The 25002-nt window shown below is 40.7% G+C and overlaps 1 protein-coding gene and 1 pseudogene across 1 annotated transcript; one reads left to right on the top strand and one right to left on the bottom strand.

Annotated features, from left to right (window-relative positions):
• Positions 1–1556: 1556 nt before the first annotated feature.
• Positions 1557–14546, bottom strand: LOC119723659 (annotated as a pseudogene).
• Positions 14547–16115: 1569 nt separating this feature from the next.
• Positions 16116–23900, top strand: LOC119723658 (carbohydrate sulfotransferase 15-like). The gene is made up of 8 exons (XM_038194438.1): positions 16116–16222; positions 18040–18543; positions 19860–20124; positions 20557–20640; positions 21150–21297; positions 21589–21754; positions 22139–22283; positions 23261–23900. The coding sequence occupies exons 1-8, from the start codon at positions 16217–16219 to the stop codon at positions 23443–23445; spliced, it is 1503 nt and encodes a 500-aa protein (XP_038050366.1). The 5' UTR covers positions 16116–16216; the 3' UTR covers positions 23446–23900.
• The last annotated feature ends 1102 nt before the right edge of the window (positions 23901–25002 follow it).

Genomic DNA, 25002 nt, shown 5'->3' with positions numbered 1-25002 from the left:
AAACAAAACCTCACATGTTCCAAATAAAAACGCCGACTTCAATAATTGTATTATTTTCGTGCAGTTGCTGTTTTCATTTAGATTATTTGGAACTTGTAGACAAACCAATTATAAACTATAGGGGCCATTCAGTACACTGCACTCCTAAAATGAAAGTGGGTTTATTCAATTAAATATTAACTATTAACACCTGTTTTATGAATGTAAATATCTTTATTCATAAAGACATACAAAATATATGTACACAGCATTTTTTTATAAAAACACACCAAATTCACGTTTCAAAAAAAGGCAGCATGGTGCTATTCTTTCAGTATCATACTGGATGGAATGTTTCTGTCTTGTGTTTTTTTAGTGTGACCATTTTAAAAAAGATACAGCATCTACAAAACAGAAAAAATATATATATCACAACACTCTTGCATAATCTTTGTTTAATATGTACTCTTGATTAAAAGGAAAAGCAGCCAAAATAAGTCAAACCTATTCTCATACACCTTTGACCACTGAAAGATCTACAGGTTTAAAATATAGAAAAATAGAACTGATATGAAGCCTCTAAACATTCATTACAAAAAAAATGTTCGCACACAAAACTAGAAATGGCTTTTGAAAATATAAATAGAAAGTTGTAAACTCTAGTACAAAAGTAGAAGGAATAACTAGCACGGCATTATTTCTCTTTTTTAGTGAAAGAAGTAGAAAAACAAGTGAAGTTCTCACTATATACAAAAGATAAACTATGTGGCAGCATCACGATATACAGCATTTCTCCCCAAAAAGTGTCTAACTATTTTTGAAATAACTACAAAACCATGGGGTCAATTTTAAAAATGTTTGGTTGTGCAGATACTCCTAAGCCTTGGCCTCAACCCCTATGAGTTTCATTTAATTTTAGTCACGCATCACTACACAATTGTAAATTGATCGCAACAACATTTTTGGACCCTGTGACCAAGTTCCTTGCCCTATTCAATTTCAGTGCTGCGTTAAGTAAGCTGGATGAAATCATTTATGTTGTGAAAAAAGCTGCAGTTGGGATTTGAATCATTTGCCTGGCTATCAGTCATCATGGCAAGACCTCGGTTTAATGCTCAAGGGCAAATGATTCAAATCCCAAACCAAATCAGCCTTTTTTTTCACAAGATCCAGGATTTTACACAGCTTACATAAAACAGCACTGAAATGGATTAAGGCAAGGAACCTGGTCACAGTGTCCAAAAATGTTGTTGTGGTCAATTGGCAATATTGCATTAATGCGTATTAACTGAAATTAAATGAAACTCATAGGGGTCGAGGCCAAGGCTTAGGAGTATCTGCACAACCAAAAATTTTCAAAATTGACATCATGGTTTTGTAATTATTTTAAAACAGTCAGACGGACACTTTTTTGGGGATCCACAAAGAGAATATGAGAATTTTGTTTGTTGACTTTAGGACTTTCAAGTAAAAAAAAAAAAAAAAATATTAGTTTCCTGTCCCCACTTGCTTCCTTTTTTAATGCTGTTACAATATCCGAAGAACATAAACAGACGAGACAAATTAAAAACTTGAGGGGATAAAATTTAGTCATGGACGGAATGGGGCCTAATTAAACAGTGAAACATCTAATGCCTGTCCCTGCATGTAAGTGTCAGACATATAGACCGACACAAAGAAGCATTAATTAATAAATTAATTTAGTTTGATAACCAAAAAAATCACACACATACACATTTGCATACAGCAATTAATCTGGTGCAAAAGTGATTAACTTTTGTATTGCTACAATAAACACCAGCAATTTTCAAAACAAATCTATGTGGGTGGTAAAACTCAAAACAAAACAATAATGACATCTCCCCTTTGCAAAATAAGAATCATCTCTTTTAGTGTTTCTTTTTTGCCTGACTTTCAGCCTTGCTGACTTCACTCTCATTGGTTTAGGGTTCATTTTGGCAGCGCTGGTGCTGACTGGTTCGTCTGTCAGTGAGTGCCTACGCTGTGACGTGAAGCTCTTCCCTGGCTGCATGGAATCCCGCCCGTGACCTTTAGCCCTGGGGATGCCGCTCGAAGTTGCCGTTTTGGGTCGAGAGGGTCGATCACCTCCTCTACCAGTTGCTGATGACAGCTCCAGATTAGCCATGTCATCAGAGACTTTCGTAGCTACGGCCGAGACCGGTCTTGGCTTACGCGCCATCTGCCTGGCACTGCTGAAAGTCGCAAACGCGGACTTGGGACGACCGAGAACGGTAGTATTGGCATTCGCAGTGGATTTTCTTGAGGACGTTCGGTTGGTGGTGCAGCTCTTACAGGACTTGGGCCTGGGAGGAGGAGGTTCATCTTCTTCCTGTCTCGGCTGTCGGATGTGCAAGTGATAGCCAAACTCTGTACAAGAGCCCTTGCAGTAATCCTGTTTACAGCGAGAGCATCCAGTGTTGGGCGGTTCGCGCTTCACTTCGCAATCTCCAGAGCACAGCGGCTGCAGGCAATCCGGGGAGCAATTCCTGCTTTGTCTTGGTCGGGCCAGGGCACTGTGCGCCCGCTCTGTGGGCAACGCGGCCGTGGAGTTCCAACCTTTTCTAAGCTGCATGGCTGACGCAGCTCTCTTGGGTGGCATCGAGCGCTGGCCCCTCTCCCATTCCTCGCTGGCCATCTGGAGCCGCTCCATCTCAATCAGACGATCGATGAGTTTCTCTTCGATTCCGTCGGGCACTGCTCGGACAGCGTGCCTCCAGTCCTCCTTGAGTAAGCTCAACTCCAGCAGGTCCAGATAGCAGTAGGGCTTGCTCAGAGCCTCTGGGTATGGCTCCTGCTTCTTTTTGCCGGCGCTGGAGCTCCGATATCGAAACAGCCCCGATGGTTGTCGATATCCAAGTCCTCCGGCGGAAGGTCAAAGTTCGGCGGGGTTCTCACCCTGTACACCCTGTCCTCCGATTCCTCACCAGACTCATCATTGTCGTCATCGGAGATTTCCGGCTTGGCCTTGTTTGAAACAATGTCAAAGGGGCCAGGATGTGAGTCGCCGTTGTTGGTTAGCTTTCCGTCGCTGAGGGCGCCGATCATTCTTGGGGTGAGCTGGTCAAATTCGGCCAGTCTGCCATTGAGGGCGGAAGTGGATTGCGGTCTCTGGGTGGGCTGCTGCAATTTCGGACGAACCGTGACTGAAGAGTAGGGTCTTCTGAATAAAAAAAGAGTAAACTAAAAGTAACAAGGTGAATCTGGAGCAAAGCGGCGGTGGTTGGTAAATGGTCAACCAATCCTATTTTAAAGGTTTGAAATACACTGCGTGTTTGTTGCAACAGTTGTTGAAATTCAGACATGCCAAGAAATGGGCACTGATGTCCAAATTTCAAATATCCCCCCCCCCAAAAAAAACACCAAACACCACATGTATACTTCTGACATTTTTGTCAGCACACCAGGAGCCACGATTTTACAGGATGCTTTGGACTGTCATTCCTTAACAATCCAGTAAGGTATTTCGTGATAATTTGATCATTTCGTTTTTTGATGTTTGCAAATGTTGTATCTTCCCTTTAAGTACATTTAAAAGATCACTTTCAAAACTGCAAGGAGTGACTACATGTGTAAATAAAAAAAAATCAACTGTTTCAGTTATTCGGAACAACTAAATGGAAAATTAATGCATACAGTTAATCGTCTGAAAGCCAAATCAGAAAGAATGAAGCCTGACGCCACTTTCTTCAAATATCAACCTGAAGGCCGGTCATTGCGAAAATGTTGAAAAACATGGGACTGAGAAACATTTCCATTTTGGTTAGAAAATACTTTGAAAATGAACACGGCAAAAGAAGTGGCGTTTGGATACTACATTCTTTCTGCAAAATCGAATTGAGTAAAACTGAATCACTTCTTATATTATTAGGATCAGCTTGACTATCTGCAAAACCAATCGGAAACAGGCGCAATCTAACCTTCTGTGTGATCTCTCGACTGGTCTGCACTGGAGAGCCAGCTCTTGTTGGACGACCGATGCGTCCCCCGCAGGTGCCGAGCTAATGCTGGGTGCCTGGTGGGGTAAGCTTGCCGCAAGTTGGCTGGGGCGTATCGTGCGGACTGTCCTGTCTCCATGGGTGTAGAAGCTCTGAGGATTGCATTTTCAACAACAACATGAAAATTAAAATGCGTTTATCTAACTTTGGTTCTGTAGGGGTCAATTTCATGGTGCTGTTAAGCATACAAATTTGTTAAAAAAACCCAAAAGTTATTTAGCAAAAACAGTGCGCCAGCTAAAATGCCATGTAATGTACATTACTTGTGACCGTGGTACTCGGCTGATTTTTGCTTGCCACATAAATCTGCTGAGCAGTATTTTTTGGCTTAGCAGTTCCATATAAAATGGAGCCATGGGCCCAATTATATGGCTCTGCTTACCGTTAGCGTAACATCCGTGCTTACTGTAGCAGAAAATTCCATGCTTACGGTAAGCGTATTTCACAGGTTAGCGAGGAATTTTGACATGCGTACATCCCGTAACTAACGATTGTGTGCTTACAGGGTTAGCATGAAATTTTTCTGCTAGCATTGTAAGCATAAAATGGTGATCATAAGCGCGGAATTCTGTAGTTAGCAGTGCCATGAAATTGGGCCCAGGTCACAGGGGTGAAACCTCTGAACTCTACAGGTCTGCCCCCTATTGAGAATGCACATAAGTTATTCAAGTTTAATAATTGATTACCATTTTTAATTAAAACAGAATTCACCTTGAATCCAGCATTGTGGTACTTGCTGATCTGTTGATTGACTTCTCGCACCTGAGCTGAAAGTTTCCGAAATGTGTCCTGTCAAAACAAAAAAGAAACAAACTCTTAACTTTTTTTTTAAAATCTGCATTTAAAGGTATAGTCCATCATTTGTATTATGTGCATTTTGTTCGTTTGAAGCAACAATAGTTGTTGAACAGCTTTTGCTGAACAGCTAACCTGATGAAGTTTCAGTTCAGCTTCAGCTGTATATTTCGAGAAAAACAACATTCTAGGATCACGATTTCAAATCAAAAATTGCTGAATCATATTTTGAATTGGGCCTGAATTGCGCCCGAAACATATGACATAATCGGCTCATCACTGAGCCGATTGTAGCCACGCGATGTCGCGCACCGATCCGAAGATCGAATTATAGCAACCAAACTACTAACGGAAATTTCCAATGGTGCTTCTTAAGACGCACCATTGGAAAGGCTTCTTTCGTTGATTTCTTTAAAATGACAGCTTGCCAGAAAGAATAATTTCACAGGGAGTTTAGTCCCCTTACTATCTTTCAACCAAATATGTTCGTCAACAATAAATACGCCAGTTATTTTTTGGATAGCTGCAAATGATGGACTCTGGCTTTAAATTAAAATTGTTACTTGAATGAAACTGGTGCAAACTGTTCACTGACTGGATTGACATGAAATATACAGATCAAAAAATACAGTGGCCTGATATTTCATCATTAGCCAGGACTTCTTCAGAGGAACCAGTAACGTAAAAGTAATTGTAACTTAAAAGACCCCACTACATTTTTTAATTAACCCTTCATTTTAATTAAAATTGTAACTATTAAAAAAAATGATTTCTTAGTCATTTTTCACATTCTGTTAAGTTGAATCATGCTCACATCTATACTCCTTGTGTTGCCAAATGCCAACTCGATTTGTTTAAAAAGGTTTTAAATTGTTTTGCTCCAAAGTTGAACAGTTTTCTGTAGTTATTTTTTTGCACAACAAATTAATTTTCTCTGAACCGTTTCACGTGTTTGCCGACAGAACCAAGCTGCTAGGTATGGATTTCCGGACAATATCGACACACTACAGTCAGCATTTAGACAAAAATTGAAAATTGACATTTTCAATTATATTATTCTGAATTTGAAAAGTTGTCAATAGATGGCATTATTTTAAAAGTTTCTGTTTTTACCTCTAAATCTGATTTTTCTTTCAGACTTCTTCTGACATTGCTGGTACATCCCACTAATGTTATACATTGTAACTGACCCAACAACCAATCAACCCGAAATGTAATGAGGTTTGTCTCGGGGATTATAAAGTTGGCCTGAAATACACGTAGTTATAATAGTTTTTACTTGTAAAAACCAAAAACTGTTCAATAAAGAGGAAAAATTGTGCAATATAATAAGAAAAATTGTCAGTTGATCAAAAGGTTCCAATATTTTTCTATAAGAAACTGGCACATCCAGAAAAAGCAGAAATAGAGACGCCCCTGGAACACAATATACACTGGTAAATTAGCAGCTACACTATTATCAGTAAGGCCAAAAAAAAAATATTCGGTCTCTGGTCAGACCAAAGTTCTGGAATTAATGCGGCGACGCGGCTTTTTTTTTTTCTTCAAGCTTGGATTGTACAGACAAGGTGGGGTACTATTTTGCTTTTTTGGTGTCCTCATGTACATTGGTGTCCTCCATAATTTGCCTTGGTGCTCTCGATCATTTGCCTTGGTGCAATTTCCCATTCCTTGGTGCTCTTTGGTAACAAAAATTGAGGAGGTGCGGCAATAGAGGGCGCTGTTGGAGCTACCGCGGAACATTTTGGAAAAAAAAAAAATATTGACGCGCATGATTAAAATCGACGTGCGCGCTGACCAGAGACCGACTTATTATTTTTTTTGGCCTAATGTGTGTTTTTTTTTTACAGTATTGATTTTTAAAAACGCGGAATGATCAATGAAGTACTTCATCCACATCTTTTGTATTTACTTTGTCACATATGTTACAAAAGCAGGCAGTCTGTGAGGCACAGCTGTGTACATTCCCGCTGTTTGATAATTGACTCTTTTATCATTTTGTTTGTTTTTTTGTAGTTTTGTGAGCATTTGTGTGCTGTGGCCAGGACTGCACTGCTGGGAAGTTTTTTTTATTGTGAAATTAAGACATAATCGTGGGGACCTTCGACTGTCCCAACTGTGGTGTGTGGTCAGAACTACTCATCACACTAGAGCCTCTCAACCCAGGTTGAAACCAACCCGGGTTGAACTCAACCCTGGGCGAACCCATGTGAATTAAGACCGAGTCGTGAAAATTTTGAAAATTATTTTGTCCGACTTGCTTAGGAATCTTCAGCAACTCTAAAAATCATGTAACGAGTAAACTAGAAATTCATTTTACTTCAACCATAAAGTTGTGAGTGTCTTGTATCAACCTTGGTAAGTTGTGCAATAACGGGCTCCACGGCAGACCCGTTGCTGGTCAAACATGTCATTTTCAGTCGCTACGCCACATCTTACGCCACCTAAAATGATTGCGCAAGTTACGCCCTATTTTATTGCGCAAAGTGCGGACTTACGCACTATCCAACTTTCGTGAAATGTGTCATAAGTGAAATGTTGCGCAGTGTGAAATGTTGCGCAACTTAAGCAATAAATTGTGGCGCAAGCGGAGTTGAGCCATTGTGTAAGGTTTCGTGAAATCGGCTGCAGGTGCTTCTCAGAACCAATCAGCCTACACACCTTAACTTTTTTTTTTTAATTAAAAAACCCTATGTTTACCCAACCCATGTAAACATCTGACAACAGATGGTGTGGCAGTTTGCAGTCGTGAATAAATAAAAACATCAATTAGAGGGAAAAAAGTCAGTTGTTTCCAAGCATCTTGCATATGACGACAAGCTTTACAAAAATATTAAGCTATAGTTGGGCTGTTTTAATAAGCACACTAAATGCATGTCAGCCGCGTAACATCAATAGGCATGCTTTAAGCTTATAACATTCCAGGTGATGTCAACAGATGTTTTTGCCATTTTCAAGGTTATTTTGGTGCCTTTTGGGTTTTATGCCAAGTGTAAATTTACATATTCATGAGCAAAAGTGAGATGCCAGTTTAGGCAGAAACCTCAGTGTTACAGCTATTTCAGCACCAAAAGTTTCCACGAATTTTGGATATTTTGCTGTCGAACATTTTCTGGTTTTGGTGATTCGTTTTTGTTTCAGTACACGACATTAAGTCAATTGTATAAGCAAACTTTCTCACAAATGTGTTCAGTTCACAATTTGAACAGAAAACCCCTAGACTAAAGAGTGTGTTCCTAAAATGGCATTGCGGCAAAGAACGCCCTCAGTTGTCAGGAAAAGCACGGAACATTTTAAACATTTAAAGAAGAGCACTTTTCAAAAACAAAATAACCAAAAAGGATGTCAAATAGTTTTCATATATTTTAGAGGAATAGAAAGTTACACAAAATATGTTCCCAGTGGCGGTGCTACAGGGGGGCATGGAAGGCACTTGCCCCCCCCCCCCCAGTTTTCTCCCAACACCTAACCAACAAAGAGATTAATTATGTTTATTTTCATTGCTGTTAAGATTCATAAAATATGGACACATTTTGGGCCAATGAAAGCATTATAAACATCGGACCTTTAGACAAAACACGCCACACATGCATTAACAGCTGTAGATAGTGTGCAGCCAACGTCTTTGTACATTTGTTATACATTTGTTATACACCATTCTACTGACGGAAATTTCCAAAAATGCGTCTTCAGACGCATCTTTGGAAATTACCTTCTTTTATTTTTTTCTTCAAAATGACAGCATGCCATAAGGAATAAATTCACAGGGAGTTTAGTGCCATCACTATCTTTAAACCAAGTAAGCTTTTTAAGAACACATTTGTCAGTTACTTTTTGGAAAGCTACAAATGATCTACTCTACCTTTAAGACAGAAATTATCAGGTTTTGAGATACTGTCCAAAGGAATTAAACTTACCTGGGTGATTTTATACAACGTCAGATCTGTGGGAAAAGAATAGAACCAATAACAAATTTATCAAAGCCCAAAAGAAGTTCCATCATAGAAAATCTCACAATATAATTTTTAGTTATGATTTCATTTTAAAAAAAAAAGACTAAGAGTATTTTTAAAATAAATTGAAAATGTGATCATAACTTGGAATGGCACACACACAAAAATGCCTTCACCGTGGGAGTTGCAACAGAGGTTAAAATGTTTTCAAATCACTGAACGTGTATTAAAAAAATTGTGAAGGTCCCATGCAGTGAATTCCCATGCAGGAACACATTTTGTGCGATTTTCTACTCCTCTTAAATGTACGAAAAGTATTTAAAATCCCTTTTTGGTTAATTTTATTGAAAATTGCACTTCTTTAAAATAAATTTGAAATTGTTCATGCTTTTCCGGACAACTGAGGGCGCTGTTGCTGTGATGTCATTCCAGGAAGATACTGTTCAGTTTGAGGGGCTTTCTGTTCAAATTATGAACCCAAATTTTGCTCATTGAAAACATTTGTGAAAAAGGGGTTGCTCATTGGTTTACTTTCATGTACTGACACAACAATGAATCGCCAAAGAAAAGATAATTTACAACAGCAAAACAACCAAAACTCTAGCAACTCTTTGTGCTGAAATAGCTGTAACATGGAGGTTTCTACCCTGAATGACATCACAGTTTTGCTCATGAATATGGAAATTTTCATTAGCATAAAAACCAAAAAAGGCACCAAAATACCGTTTAAAATGGCAAAATGAAATTTAAAATAATGTTAAATGGGACACAAGGGTGCATTTTCAAGGATTGCATAAAAAATACATTGCATGGGCCTTTAAACCAAACTATCTATGAACCAGATGGTATCTGCAGTACAGGTCTACTAGAATGCAGCACATACCGTGTTGGTCATTGTCACGCTCCTGTTGAAAATTAGTCCAGGTTTTCCACTTGTACGTTGCCTTAAAAAAGACAGAGAAAAATAGGAAAGGATTGCCACTTCATTAACATTTAATGCATAAATTCGTCTGTATTTCAAAATAACATCGACATCTGTGACTAAGGCTTGCAATTTTTTTGTGGACTAAATAAAAAGGCCAATGCACTTACAGGCTTTCAAGCAGACCCAGGTGAAAAGGTAGGAGAATAGCAGGATCAAAATTTCAAAAACAGGATAAAAGTAGGACTTTGGAGGACAAAATCAAGATAAAAGTAGGATTTTTGCAGGCTTTCAGGAGTAGTTTTCGTTGATACCCATCCATGTCCACAGTGCAGCATAAGCCTCATGTGGCATTTTCTGTACTCACAACACTTGTGCTCCATTCTCAACTAAGCTCTTGGAAGTACAGTTGCAGTACTCCTGCGCCCAAGCCCTTCATTGTACGATTTATTTACATGCATATTTATGGCAGTGTGTAACACTGTTATGAACACTATTCCATGAGATTGAGTTGTGGGGCGAAAAAGTAGGAACAAGTAGGAATTTCAAGAAAAAAGCAGGAAAAGTAGGAGAAAGGTAAAAAAAAAACTAGGAACAAGTCGGAATACTTGAAAGCCTGCACTCATGTATACATAAGCTGTGCGATAGCACGCTTAAGATCCTTCAACTCTTACATGTACTTTTGAAGCCTTTATTTCTAGAAACATTTCTGAATTGCCCAAAATCCAACACATTTGTTTGGCTGTACTGCCATTGCTGTATTGGCTGTATTGTATTGCTGTATTTTCGGTAAAAATAATCTCGGCGCGAAGTGGTTAAGGCAAACTTGCCCCCAGGTGTTGCAAAAGTGACCTAAATTCTGGCAAAAAAAAAAAAAAAAAAAATCCAAACAACATTTTTGAACGACTTGGGAGGGTTAGGATTGAATACTGTTTTTTCAATTATAGTTCTCACCAAAGGGCATCACTGGAGGTTGTAGGGGTATGTGCCCCCCCCCCCCCCCCCCCCCTCCGAGTGGTCTTTTGGCAATATTGCTGTCACAGCGCCCCCCCCCCCTCCCATTCACTTAAAAACTTGTCTGGCAATACTCGTGGTCTCACCTGATCTAGGCCCGCATGCCTGGATGGGATTAAGTTCAATCGCTGGGGGGCGGTCCGCGGAGACTGCTGATTTGGCGTGGCCAGAATTGCTTTACCGTGGCAACCCTGGGGCTCGTCTCTCCCGTACTTTTGGCGGGGACTGCCTGTTACTGACTGCCCAGTCCTATTCCTGCCACGTGACTGCTGGAATTGTTTCCTGATAATAGAAGTGTTTTGAGAATGAGAAGCAGAAATTTAGGTTAAAATCTGCAAGACTGTCAGACTAGAGAAGTTTACTAAACCGGAAGCATTAACACTACACCAATATCCAACATAAGAAAGACCAACAGGTGTTTACCTTAAATGCTTTAAGTTGTGCAATGAGCAAGAACAATCCAAATTAAGGCCAAGTAAAACAAATAACCAGTTTCTCGTCCCCGTCCACTTACTTTTTTTCCCTGACGCTTTCTTTAAAAAAAAAAATTATTCACACATTTGCTATATATTGTGCACATATATTGGCAACAGCTTGTCTTTTTACTTCATTCAAACAAAATTGTAGCTATGCAGAAAGGCTTATGGCTCCTTTATGGACACAATTTTGTGTCAGCAAAATAGTCGAAAAAATAGAAGAATTCATATGCCATCGTGAAAAAAACAAAAAATCGCCCGCCTCTTTCCTGTTTTCGAAATGGCCAGACGAGAAACTATTTTTTTTTCACTTGGCCTAAAAGTCAACAATTTATGGGTGCAGACCAGTAAATCGGTCCGAAATTGCCTACGCCGGCCAAATCACGATTTGCATGCCCTCAAAATCTTCAGTATTTGAGCATGCTGTGGGCCATGAACTTGAGGGTTTGTAGAAAATATGGGTGGAAGCCGCGTGCACAGGACTGGGAGTGTAAGGACTGGGAGTGTAATTTGGACCCTAAAAGCGCTCTATTTTGCAATGGAGTGTAGTTATCGTTTTTCAAAATGGCGATGGGCTTCAGGACTATTTTCAGGGGTGATCATCTTCAGATGGAAATTTCTCCTAAAAGTCATCAGTTGACCCCCGAAAATTAAAAAGAAAATGAAAGATGATGAAATAAGCTTTAATTTGATGTGTGTCTCGAACACCTTGGAGAGTTGTGAGTATTTTTCCCGAATTTCTGAAGTGGGAGCACTTACCATTGGGGTCTATGGAAGTTTATTTACTGGTCTGCTACCTTAGTTCACAAAGATGAACAATGGACTTTTTTGAGTTACTTGCCCTTTAGTCTACCAGATTTTTTACCCTGAAATTCATGGCCCTAGATACTCACCCATGAAATGCCCTCTTTGTTTGGTTTCTTGGGTCTGGTGCCGGCCAACTCTGACTATAGACTGTGCTGAGGAGACTCATGTTGGCTCCGGACACTCCCAACGTCATTCTCGGTCATGGCCATGAGGTGGGGCTATTCCACAAGGGTCATTTGAGCCTGAAAATTAAACAAAAAAATCATTTGTTTTTTATCAAAATGGAATAAAAATAAATGTGATGACATGCCCCTAATCTCAAGTGATACTTGATATTATTTCCTAACAAGAAAACCTAATATAGTGAAGACAAAACAAAAAATGTTGACTACATTCCACAGGAAGTCAGATTTTTACATGCTTCCTTCACAGGCCAGTTACAAAACAAGCGGATATTTTGCTGAACTTGATCGTGGGTAATGTTGAAGTGATTTGCAATATTTCTTTTACCTGACAATTGCAAACTGATAGACCTTCAAAAAAAAGTTTAGTTAGGCCCAAACAAAAAAAATACTCGGTCTCTGGTCAGCGCGCGCGTCAATTTTAATCATGCGCATCAACCTTTTTTTTTCTTACAAATTAACACGGAAGCTACAACGGCGCCCTCTGTTGCCGCACCTCCTCAAATTTTTGTACCAAGAAGCACCAAGGAATGGGAAATTGCACCAAGGCAAATGATAGAGGGCACCAAGGCAAATTATGGAGGACACCAATGTATAATGAGGACACAAAAAAAGCAAAATAGTACCCACCTTGTCTGTACAATTCAAGCTTGGAAAAAAAAAAAAAAGCCACCCCCCCAAAAAAAAATGCGTCGCCGCATCAATTCCGGAACTTCGGTCTGACCAGAGACCGACTATTTTTTTTTGTTTGGCCTTATACTTGAATTACTTTTAATTCAATCAAGTGATCCAGAACTATTGCACTGACTGTATCTAGAATCCAAAATTTTCCGGGGCCCTTAACTAATCATGTTAACAGGCCCAAACTCCTCACTGTAAGGGCTTCGTTCTGTTCAAGGTATGTCTCCCCCCCCCCCCCCCCCCCACTTTTGAGGGAAAAAATGTTGCAACTTGACACCACTTTTTTCTTCATATATCATCTCAATGATGGTCAGTCATTGCAAAAATGATGATACCTGGACATGAATGGTAGAACGAAGTGGCTATCGTTACGGCACTCGTTGTTTAGCGCCCCCTACGATACTTTTTTGATACGCACGCAGGTATATAATTATTTGTTTCCCCACGTTTTAGCGTGCAGTGCGACAGCTCGGTCGATAGAGGGTAGGATTTTGCACCGCGAGGTTGCGGGTTCGCATCTCAGTTTTGCACTCGAATTTTTTTCCTTTTCTAACCTGAGGCTTTGGAGGATTTTTTTTAAAAGGGAAATAAAGTCCGAATTTCATAACGTTCAAATTCACTTTTTTCCTTCTAATTTTATATTTTCTTCTCATGTTTTTATAAAAGTTGCAGTCTACCGTAACGATAGAAAATGGGAAATGCGTTACGGCTGCCGTAACAATAGCCACTGCGATGGTAGAAACATTTCCAATTTTGTTTGGAAATACTTAGAAAATTTTCTTAACTCTCCATGGACTTTGTACACAACCGCTGAAGTGGCGTCAGGTTGCAACATTTTTTCCCTTTTGAGAAGCATTGATGTCCTTGAACATAGGCCTATTTTCATGAACAAACCATCACTCAAATTTCAAAACTGAATCTGACGTCGGAATGATTGAGGTTTCTTTTTTGGCAGTGGATATTTTGCCGGAGACGGCAAACCTTCAGTAAACGTTAGTTTGCCGGATATGCACTGAACATGCGCAGTTACTGTTTTTTTGTACTTAAACATTTTCCGGTGACAAATTTTAGTCTGGCTCCATGCCAATACTATCGTTGTATTTTTGTATTTACAAGATGGGAATCAGACCATTTTATAATTAAATAATAAAAGAAGAATATTCTTATTTATTTGGGGATGGGAAAAAAACCCTTAAAATTGTGGCGGGATCAGGATTCGAACTCGGGACATCCCACTCACTAGAGCCATGGCCTAACCACTGCACCAACTGTGCTACACAACTTTGGTTGGAATTTAATACATGTTATAATTCAGCCCTATCTCAAAGAGTACAGCGCCCTCTGTTGATATGGATTGCCGCCGGCAAACCTTTAGTAAACGTTAGTTTGCCGGCGTTACCTCCGGCAAAATATACACTACCTTCTTTTTTCGTGCCTTCTTGAGTCTTCGTTTCGTTAACTATGCCTATTGTGTAAACAGTGGTGTCGGAATACTACATACTATTCTATCCTTCCTCGGTGGTTATTTACACGTTTGTCTCTGGGCAATTAAACCATGGAGGTAGAATTAGATTAATTAGCCTTTTCTTTCTGTGACACACTTACCACGCAAAACACCTGACACCTGTCGCTTACTTCGTTGCCTTGGCTCTAATTGACTAGTCTGGATGTACGGGGCGGCATACCCCACAGCATATGGGAGGTCACCGCGGCGGATACCAGGTTACTTTTGTGAATTGCGCCACCAAGTGACGACATCAACTGGGTGGTTTGGGGGGGGGGGGGGGGGGGGGGGGGGGGGGGGGGGGGGGGGCGTGGGGGGGGGGGGGGAGATGCTTGTTACTTTTGGACAGGTGGCGATTTATTATGCGGAATCTATTCGTTCACATTGTACAGTTGCGAACGCTATGCAAAAGTGCTTTTTCCGTTATATTGAAAAAAGTTGTTATTAAAAGAGGGAAAAGAGGAAATTGGCGGTAAATATCTGTCGTCAGTCTGTGACTAAAACACACGGAACAGCAAATTTATAGAGTCAATTCACATAAAACATTTTTTTTAAATAATGAGACATCCAAAATGAGACAACTAAAAAAATCTACCCATATTCATTTTTGGAATAATTTAGTACGAATTATTTGCGGCCCCACAATAATTAAGCCGTCTCTTTTCTTTTCTTTGTTTTTGCATTTGAGCCGCAAAAGCAACAAAAAAATAATAGGGTTTTTAAGCTATTTTTTGTTAGCTTAGGTTTTTTTGACAGATGCCCAAACAAAAAAGGGTTTCTTTTTTTTTTTCAAATGAAAAAAATGTTTATTTCGGGGGGAAAAAACCCGAATTTGTTGAGGAGTACGGACCAGTGGAGTAGCCGGAGGGCGCCTGGGGGAACGAGCCCATCACCCCCCCCCCCAATTCCCAGTGCACCCCAGGTGCCCCCCCCCCCACCTCCCGCCACAAAAAAAATCTGAACTTTGCCAGTTGTCAAGAAATGTTCGTTTGAAAGTATCTTTTTTAGTTATTAAACAGAAGAGAAATATAGAGATGACTATTTTGGAGTTCCCTTGACCGTACGGCTTTAATAAATTGTGAATAAATTGATAATAAAAAAACACCCTCTAGTATAAAACGAGCTCGAGCCCCCCCCCCCCTTCACAGCACCCTGGATATTTGGGGCAATGTTCTCGGGTCCGCCCTTGATCCATAACATGTTGGACGTGCCCCCCCCCCCACCAGTGAAAAAAATCCTGGCTACGCCCATGGTATACGGAGAAACACAAACCTATGAGTGTGAGTGTAACATAGGCAGCAGGATATGATGAGAATTAAGTACTTGCTAAACAAAAGCCTGCGCATCATCAGTACGGAAAAGTCCACTTGGAGTTTACGGTGCGCTTTTCAACATAATTTGCATGCAGAATATAATGAAAACACATAACTTGTAATAAAATGACTGTGCTTCGAACATTATTCCTACGTTTTCTGCTGGTGGCCTGTGATTATGCGAACCCAGTTGCCTTGATAACTCACTCATAATGGCCCTGCAAGAACATTTACAGATAAAATAATAGTTTGACAATTGCACGAATAGTATGTTGATCACCGGTACCACGAAAAGCCACGCCTCTTTGGCTATAATTAACGCTGGCTGAACCAATGGTTAGTCTTTAAACACATGTCAACGTCACAAACCGAATTCTCTAACTATACACTGCGATGTTATCCGATTTTCCGTGTAACAGCACATTATGACCACTTATATAACAGTGTATAATTCCCGTGGGTGTCAGTTTTATGCTTGTCTGAACCATAATTGAATTTTAGTTTTACGAAACTCAATTCATCAACATGAAATGGTGAAATAATCTTGCAAACTGGGCCGGGAGTACACACCAACATGCAGGTAAGTTTCTGAGGAAAAAGCGTTTCGTATACACCATTTAAACGCAATAACCCTAAAACCTGTGTCGTCAAAAAAGCAAGTAGTTTAGTGTGTTTTCTGACTGTCTGGAACAACAAAGAAAATGACACAGAATACTTGTTTCAACAACTGTCAACAACAGTACACAATATCTTTATTAACGACCCTGGTTATATAGGCCAACAGTATGATTTATAAAATCCACTTAAAAAGAAAAGAAAAAAAGACGGGCCTTCAAAAGGACTTTGTTGAATATTTTTAAATTTTAAACTGAGGTTTTATCGCAAGTGATGTTTGAAGACAATTGTGACGACGATTGTTAAAATCGCTATTTTTGGGACGAAAGAGGTTTTATGATCATTATCTTTTTTCATCTAAAAGTAGCTTATGAAATTGGCTTTCCAGTCATTATTATGTTTGGTGCTATATATTTTTAAATATGAAATATAATTTTGGAGGTTTGGGTTCCTCTTTTTTTGACTCACCCTTTATGATGTGTTTCTTCCGTGATCGTTATAGCAGGGAGATGTCCATTAAAAGGATAATATTATTTTCTAATTTTGTTTAAGCAGAACACGCGGATATTCCATCTTTTGAATTATGCAGCTTTAGCCTATTATGCCAAATAATTCAAACAATCGATCGTGAATTTGGCCAGTAAAAAACACCCGTGTGAAATGTCTACAACAGCTGTGTATACTGCACGTATACTGCAAACAGCTAGTTAGATTTGACTACAGAAACTTCCGCCCAGCTGACTACAGCTAGGGTCGCTTGGTGCACGTTCAGTGACTGTTTTCTAATCAAATTTTAACTAGAAAAGACTAATTAAAAGCACGGTGATTTGAATAGGTTGACTTTAAGCAAGAACGAAACTCCTTTTTGACTTTTATCTCCTTGACTCATTTTGTGAGAACAAAATATTGAAAACATCATTCCGATTTCCATCCGCAATAATAATTTAGGGTAACGTCAATTGTAGGTGACGCTGTATGTGATTCTGTGCGAGTGTATAGGCTTACCACCGCAGCAGGTGTACGGCCTACTCACGGCCGGCTGCTTACGCTACTGGTGCACTCCACTTGTATTCCGTTCATATTTTGAAATAATGGTAATGTTATTTGCGCAACGTTGGCATGAAGTTAGCTCACTGTTGGTTATATTCCGGTAAAAAAGTGGCGAACAGTTGGGAAGAATTTAACCCTAAAAGGGCCGGTTTATTTTGGCCATCACACAGCCGGGGGCGGATCCCCCCCCCTCAGATCTCAGCCATCGAGTGACGAAAATTATGAAACTCGGTGCATGCATAGAACAATAATTTGAACATACCCAAGAAATTTCATGACTCTATAGGTCAAAGAGTTTTGGAATTATGGCTAATTAATTATTCATATGCATTATGCACCAATGGTAATTCTGCTTTGTGTATACACTACGTGTATGGTATGGGGAAATTCAGTTTTCACTCGCTGCGCGGCAACCCGTGGTCCGAATTTTTGGTATCAAAAGATGCGCAAGACTCGAGGATAAAAAGTCAGGACAGCTCGGGTCGCGAAAAAAATTTTGCAAGGGTATCCCGGGAAAAGTCGGGGGGGGGGGGCGGATGCCCTTTTAGGGTTAATTCAGAGTGTCGGTATGTTGAACGACCTTGGGTAAAATACCGTGACAAACTTTGGCTCTGTATGAACAAAAACAAGTTAAAGTTGTTTTTTTTCCTGGGGAGGGGCGGTCAACGCCCGGTTGACAATACACATTATAAGTTACCACTTTTGTTATTCCAATATCTTCATAAATTTCAGCTGCAGAAGGACTTCATATGCGTAGTGATCCTAACATGTGCAATCTTTGGTATAAAAATGCTCTTGGACGACCTCCAAATCAGTTCGACACATGGACGCCGCAAGGACACGCTGCTTAACGGCGACGACCCCCAGCAAGACTTTCACCGCCTGGACAACGTCCCGAAGGGAGAAATACCGTACGGGAGCGACATTCGAGCGGAGCTGGTCGAGGCTGACGAGCGGGACAATTCGTCGCCAGAGCTCAGCACGCTGATCGCGACGCGTGCCAACACCAGCAAACTACGCGACAAATGCCCCCATCAAACTGGCTTTCAAAATGTGGACGATGCTAAAGCAGTTCAAGCGGAGCCTGTTCTTAAAAACGACAGCGTACCAATTAAGGAAGATGCTAAAAACGACAGCATACCAATTAAGGAAGATGCAGGAGGACCACGCCTGAGATCTTCCGTCAAGCATAACTTCAGAAATTTGTCTAAGGCATTTTACAGACTCGCTCCAGACGTAAGTTACTTATAATTACAAGGGGATGTTATTTTTAAAGTACGAGGAAAGCCACATGAGGGCGCCTTACCCGCTTGCGGGAGTAGCATTAGGAGTTGTTCGCTCGCTTGAGCGAAAATGTACGAGTCGCTGACTTGACTCCTGAAAGGTTTGCTTTTACACATGTACATTTGTAATGGTTTAAGAGACGGGTAAGTCTAACTGCTTGTTGCAGTGTGACGCATAAACTTTACATTATAATGTACTGTCTATACAGTGGCGTAGCAAAGTCATTTTAGTGTGTGCGTGTGGGTGGGCGGGCGGGCGCGCCGGGTTGGGGGGGGGGGGGGGGGGGGCTGGACAGTGGCGCTGTTCAAACCGGACGATCATGGGCAATATTAGACAATAGATGGCGCTTTTTCATGAGCAGCACAATTACCGAGTGCCGGCGTTCGCACGACATTCCTTAAAGGGCACTTTTTAAAAACAAAGGGCGCTCGTGAAAAAGGGCACTTGTGAAAAAAGGGCACTATTTACCAAAAAATGGGGGAGGGGGTTAATACCCCCTTACCTCCCCGCCCCGCTAGCTTCGCCACTGCTATATGAAGCATTTAACTACACTGGTTTTGTGCCAATTGGGAATGAGGATCAAGTCGTACCTTGGCCAAGTCGCCGCGCCATAATTGCCCGCGAACTTGTATAATCACAACATTCGCCATTTCGCACATTATTTGCAAAGTTAAGGTGTGGGTTCTTCGACGCAATCAAATCTGTCCAGTTTATTTTCTTCTTGGGAACGACTTGACACCTGTGGACACGATTCATCGGCGAAGTGCGAGTTCATGAAATCAGAAACAGTTGATTCCTACCTCTAATGTCCTGAGACGTTAAAAAGATACACCCTAAAAAGTCCTTTGTCAGATGGGCCCAGAATCGGGGTGCTTTGTGACCTAATATTCTTTTCAGGGTCAAAAATAACACTTTCCTTTGTCGAAATGACACCTTTGCCAAGAATGATGTCTGGGTCAAAATGGGGTGCATACCTATGTTCCCCAATACCGATGTTCCCAATACCGATGTTCCCCGAAATCCTTACCATATAACCCTAACCCTAACCCTAACCCTGACCCTAACCCTAAGGATTTCGGGGAACATCGGTATTGGGAACATAGGTATTGGGGAACATCGGGTAGACCCCGTCAAAATGGCCTAGAAAATTATCCTGGCGAGCAGTGTTACTTTGCCCCTGAAATATATCGGGCCGGGTCAAATAAAATCAGGATCATCCGGGTCAAATCTTACCCTGACTTTCGATAGTGATATCTGATATCAACCAGATCTTCGATGGAGTGCCCGAGCGATTTCTTCACGAGTTTAAGAACCCGTGCTGGAGGGCACCGTCCCCGCTGGCCGCGGGAGGTAGACGCGTCAGTGCAGGTGCGGCAGCCACCACCACCCTTCGGTGCATGCCGTACTTCTTTCTCGCCGGAATGCCCAAATCTGGAACGACCGACCTCCACGCCAAGTTACACGGTCACCCGCAGGTGATCCAGACGACGGTGAAGGAGCCACATTGGTGGACGCGGCATCGCTTTCATGGAGGTTAGTTCCTTGCTCTATGGTTAGTTCAATTTTTTTGTGGCGGTTCCAGGGGGCCAGTATAGTCTTCTTTGTACCTCACCACTGACTGAATGTCATTTTGTGCATACGACTGATGTGGTTATCTATCCGGTTCGTAAGTGACTGCGTCATGCCCACACACCAATTACTAGCGACTTTGTACTACTTCCGGTTTCAGTGGTTCCAATGGTACTCCATGTGCAGTGGGCGTGGTTCAAGTTAAATGACGTCACGCTTAATACAAACCGGATAACACTGACTGACTGTCACTTGTGAATTAGACTGGTTACATTGTCCATTAAGTTACCACTTCAGTTATTGAAAGAACTTTTTAGCCATTCTAGAATGATAAATTATTTTTTGTGAATTGCAATTTTCAACTTTCAAGATTTAATTTTGGTTTTTTTTCGTCAGTGAGCTTACAGCGTTACCTTGAAAGGCAGTCGATTAACATTGCATCACGGCTTGTACATGGCGCAGATCCAAACATTGTCATAGGTGAGAATTACTAGCTGTAGGTCTGGTTAGGGTCACACACTGACCCCGTGACACGTTTCATTATGACCCTGTAAAAAGGGGACTTTGATTCAATGTTTATTTCGAACGTGCAGTTAGTAATATGCACTTTTTTATACTATTTTTTTTTTCGATTTCGAATGTGTATAGATGTTTTTTATTATCTGATCTTGTGCTTTCATCATCGATAGTAGAAAAAAAGACATCAGCATATCATCAACTACATTGTACTAACATTTAAATCATGTCTTGACTTGAAATGTTTTAAGATCCCCCAAATTTAGACTGTTTCTGGGTCATTTGACGTCCGCAACGCGTCGTTTGACATCCGCACCGCGTCGTTTGACGTCCGCACCGCATCGTTTGACGTCTGCACCACATTGTTTGATATATCAGCTGAGACGTTTGGCGCCTGCCGTCTGCGTCGAATCGTTTGATGCATCGGTCATGAACTTGGGCTGATCGGCTCCCCCTTGTCTCTCTTTCAACAGGAGACTCGTCGGCTTCAACGTTTTGGGACAACACGCAATGGCATAAGTTCTCCGAGGACATCAGCCCACCGAACATATTGTCTGAAATAATAAGAACGATCCTGCCAGCTACAAGGATCATTGTCATATTCAGAGACCCCGTCGATCGGTAAGTATGGACAAGAACGTAAAATTTCAGTTTGTAGGGTTGTGAGGAGGTTGTTAGCAGAAAATTTAACAGAATATTTGAAGGCAAATGCATCTTTAATAACATGCTTTCACTTTGGCCTAGCTTATATTGAGGTCAAAACAAACCAATTGCCACAAAATGCAATGTCAAAACCAAATCTGTTTTGCGGAGTGAACCTCAAAAAATAGCACGGGCAGTCATCTTTAAACAAATGAAAGTATGCATGCATGTGCTAAATTTGTTATGTTTCCGGCTGTTGTTGGATGATAGGTTGTACTCTGACTTCAACTACTTCAACCACCACAACTACGACAAAGGCCCGTCGATTTTTCATGATCTGGTCGTGAAGTTCATCGCCGAGTTCCAATCTTGCCTCGGGAAAAAAGCCACGGATTATCGCGACTGCACGTACCTTCTACAAAACAAAACTCAGACAGTAAGTTTTGTTTTTCTCTTCAATTAACTATTATTTAATCAGTTGATTGCACTATTAAGCATTTATAGTAGGCATAGTATGGGAAAATATTTTCTTCTCCATCCTTTGACGGATTGATCTGACATAGTTGCCTGTTATTGCCAAAATTTGCCGTTCAGAGTGTAATATTCCAATTTGTCTGGTCCACTATTACCAGTCTGTATCAATACAAACTATTCTTGTCTTTTTGGGGGTAATTTTGTCGTCTGCTTATTTTGGTCGCTGCTTAAATTTCATTTTGGTTTACCAACCTGTCCTGCCATTTTTTTTTATAGGGAATTGTAGGCGCACAGTGAATATTTTACAATGACACGTTATTATTTTCACGTTTCAATCTGATTCCAGAGGATGAGCCTCGGCATGTACTCAGTTTACCTCCGTGATTGGCTGAAAGTTTTCCCACGTGACCAGATCAGGGTTCTCCGATTGGAGGATTGGCATGCAAACTGCACGAGCATACTGCCGGAGCTGTACAATTTTCTGCAATTAAGTAAGTTCTGGGAAGCTTGCAGATTGCATCTTTTCTATCTTAAGTTTTAGTCGTTCTGTGCATCTCTATACTACGTGTCAAAAAAGTCATAATTTTGATCATTAATAACTCTTATGTGAAAAATGGAATTAAACCAAAATTTCGGATCACATAAATAAGGCATGACAAATTATATGGAGCGAGTTTCATCAACTTTGCGCAACAGTGTGAGATTTAAACGCAATACGAAAAAAATGTCTGCCACTTTCGACTTGGCATCCTCCAATATCGATACACTGCTGGAGACGAAGGCGAAGGCGCGTGCTGTGGCCGAAAGTTTCTGAAAGAATGCAGGATCACCCCTGATGTCATTTCACACCTCTTCGATCATTTGGCGCAACACACGATCAAGAAGGTATGCAATGATATCAGAGGTGATCCTGCATTTCTTCAGAAGCTTTCGGCCGCAGCACGCGCCTTCCGCCACCGTCTCCAGCGCTGTATCGACACTTTGAAAGTATTTATTTCGTATGGTGTTTAAATCACACCCTCTTGCACATAGCTGATGAAACTCGCTCCGTAAAATTTGTCATGCCTTGTTTACATGATCTGAAATTTTGATTTAATTCCATTGGTAAACAACAGAGTTATTTAAGATCAAAAATGAGACAAGGTTTTTTTGACACGTAGTACATGTATTATGACCCTCCGTGGAAAAAAGACTGCAGTCAACTAAATCAACCATAAATATGTTGCTCAATTAAACTACGCCCTCCGCGGAATATGAATGTATACTTTGCTTCAAATAAAGGGGAAACAAAAAATATTTATTTTAAATTCAAATGTTACATTTGTACAATCATTAATTTTCAGATTGAAACACACACGTCCGTCAGTGGCGAAAGCAATGTGCTTTCGCCATTGAAGGGGGCAGTCGTGATAGCATTGATGGCGTGATGGGATTGCTCTTTAAGACAATGTCTCATTTACTCACACAGAGACTCTGGACACGGCGAAGATATCGGAGATATGCGACCGGCGCTCGTCCAACGTCAACCGTGCACCAACCAAGTCGATGCGTCCAGACACCAGACAGATATTGACCGACTTTTATCGGCCCTCAAAAGTGGATTTGGCAGAACTATTAGGAGATGATAAATATCTTTGGATCGATGAGAAATGACGAGGGTTATGTGATTTTTTTTCTGAAACCTATAAAGCATTGGATACATTTTTTTTCTCATCAATATAGTTGGGAAATATTTATGATGATGATCATTTGATAATGTTTAAACACCATGCGTAATAAACTTAAAAAAAACACCGTGCAATACATTTCTCAGAGCGTGACACACGACACCGACAAGCGATATCAAAATATGTTTTTAATAACGACTTTAAAACTTTCACAATGCATTATTCACATGTGATCGATATGATTGCATTACTAAAAACCTCTTTAGGCTAAGGGTCCATACAATGCAATTTTTTTTAAATGGAATCGTTGGAAATACACCTTTGTGATCCATCAAACATTATGTCCATTTTAATGAGCAAAAGTGTGATGTCATTTCAGGCAGAAACCTTAATGTAGATCTATTTCAGTGCCAAAAGTTACCAGAATTTTGGACATTTCGCTGTCGTAAATTTTCTTTCTTCGGTGATGCACTGTTGTGTCAGTACATGTCAGTAAGGCAATGAGCAAACTTTTCTGACAATAATGTTCAATAAGCAAATTTTTGGGTTCACAATTTGAACAGAAAACCCCCGGTGAACAGTGTCTTCCTGAAACGACATCACATTAACATTCAACTGCGCCATCGGTTGTCCTGGAAAGCATAGATATATATTTTTTTAATGTTGGAAGAAGTGCACTTTTTTGATAGAATTAATCAAAAGGGATGTCAAATAGTTTTCATATATTTAAGAGGAGTAGAAAGTCGCACAAAATATGTTCCTCGGAAAAAATTACTTCATGAAGCCTTTAATATTTCCCGATGGAAGCGTAACGTAAACTGTATTGTCTAAATGGCAAACCTGATGGCTATCCTGGCAGTGGCGTATCCAGTGGGGGGAGGGGGGAGGGGGATTGGCAGGGGGGCACTGTGCCCCCCCGGCGAATTTTTTTAACAATTTGTTTTTAACAGCACTGATTGAAAGTGTTTATAGAGTTCTTCTGACATCAATCCCACCAAAGAAATCCCGCTCAACAACGATTACAATGCGCCGTGAAAATGTCCATTTAATAATATAGTATACATAATAATGGTCAGTTTTGAAGAGCGCCCCCATTTGAAAGATGGGTACCAGCCCCCCCCCCCCTCCCCCCCCCCCCCCCCCCCCCCCCCCCCCCGCTTTTTGATTTTACGGAGGGCAAGTGTCCGGAGAAATAACATGTCTACATTTCGGCGCGGATGTGCGGTTCCCCCCCCCCCCCCCCCCCCCGACATCAAAAGCTGGATACGCTGCTGTATCCTGGGATCATATAACCATGTAAAAATATGGTTTCACAAACCTATAAATAAATATTTCACAAAGGCCACAATTATTTCACAAAGACTTACCGAGCTTTAAGCAACCACTTTCAACAATTTAGCGTGGATTCGCATACAACAGTAATTAGTATTGGCACCGCCGTTTTAGTTAAATGGTCGGCAAGGTCCGGTTCTCAAACAAAGTATCCGTATTTTGCAGAAGTTAGACTTCGCAGAAATTGTTTAATGTTCGTGCTCTTTGCAAG

This window comes from Patiria miniata, unplaced genomic scaffold, assembly GCF_015706575.1.
Source record: "Patiria miniata isolate m_02_andy unplaced genomic scaffold, ASM1570657v1 HiC_scaffold_17, whole genome shotgun sequence".
NCBI lineage: Eukaryota > Metazoa > Echinodermata > Asteroidea > Valvatida > Asterinidae > Patiria > Patiria miniata.
Note: the sequence above shows the minus strand (reverse complement) of the source record. Positions and strands in the feature narration are given on the sequence as shown.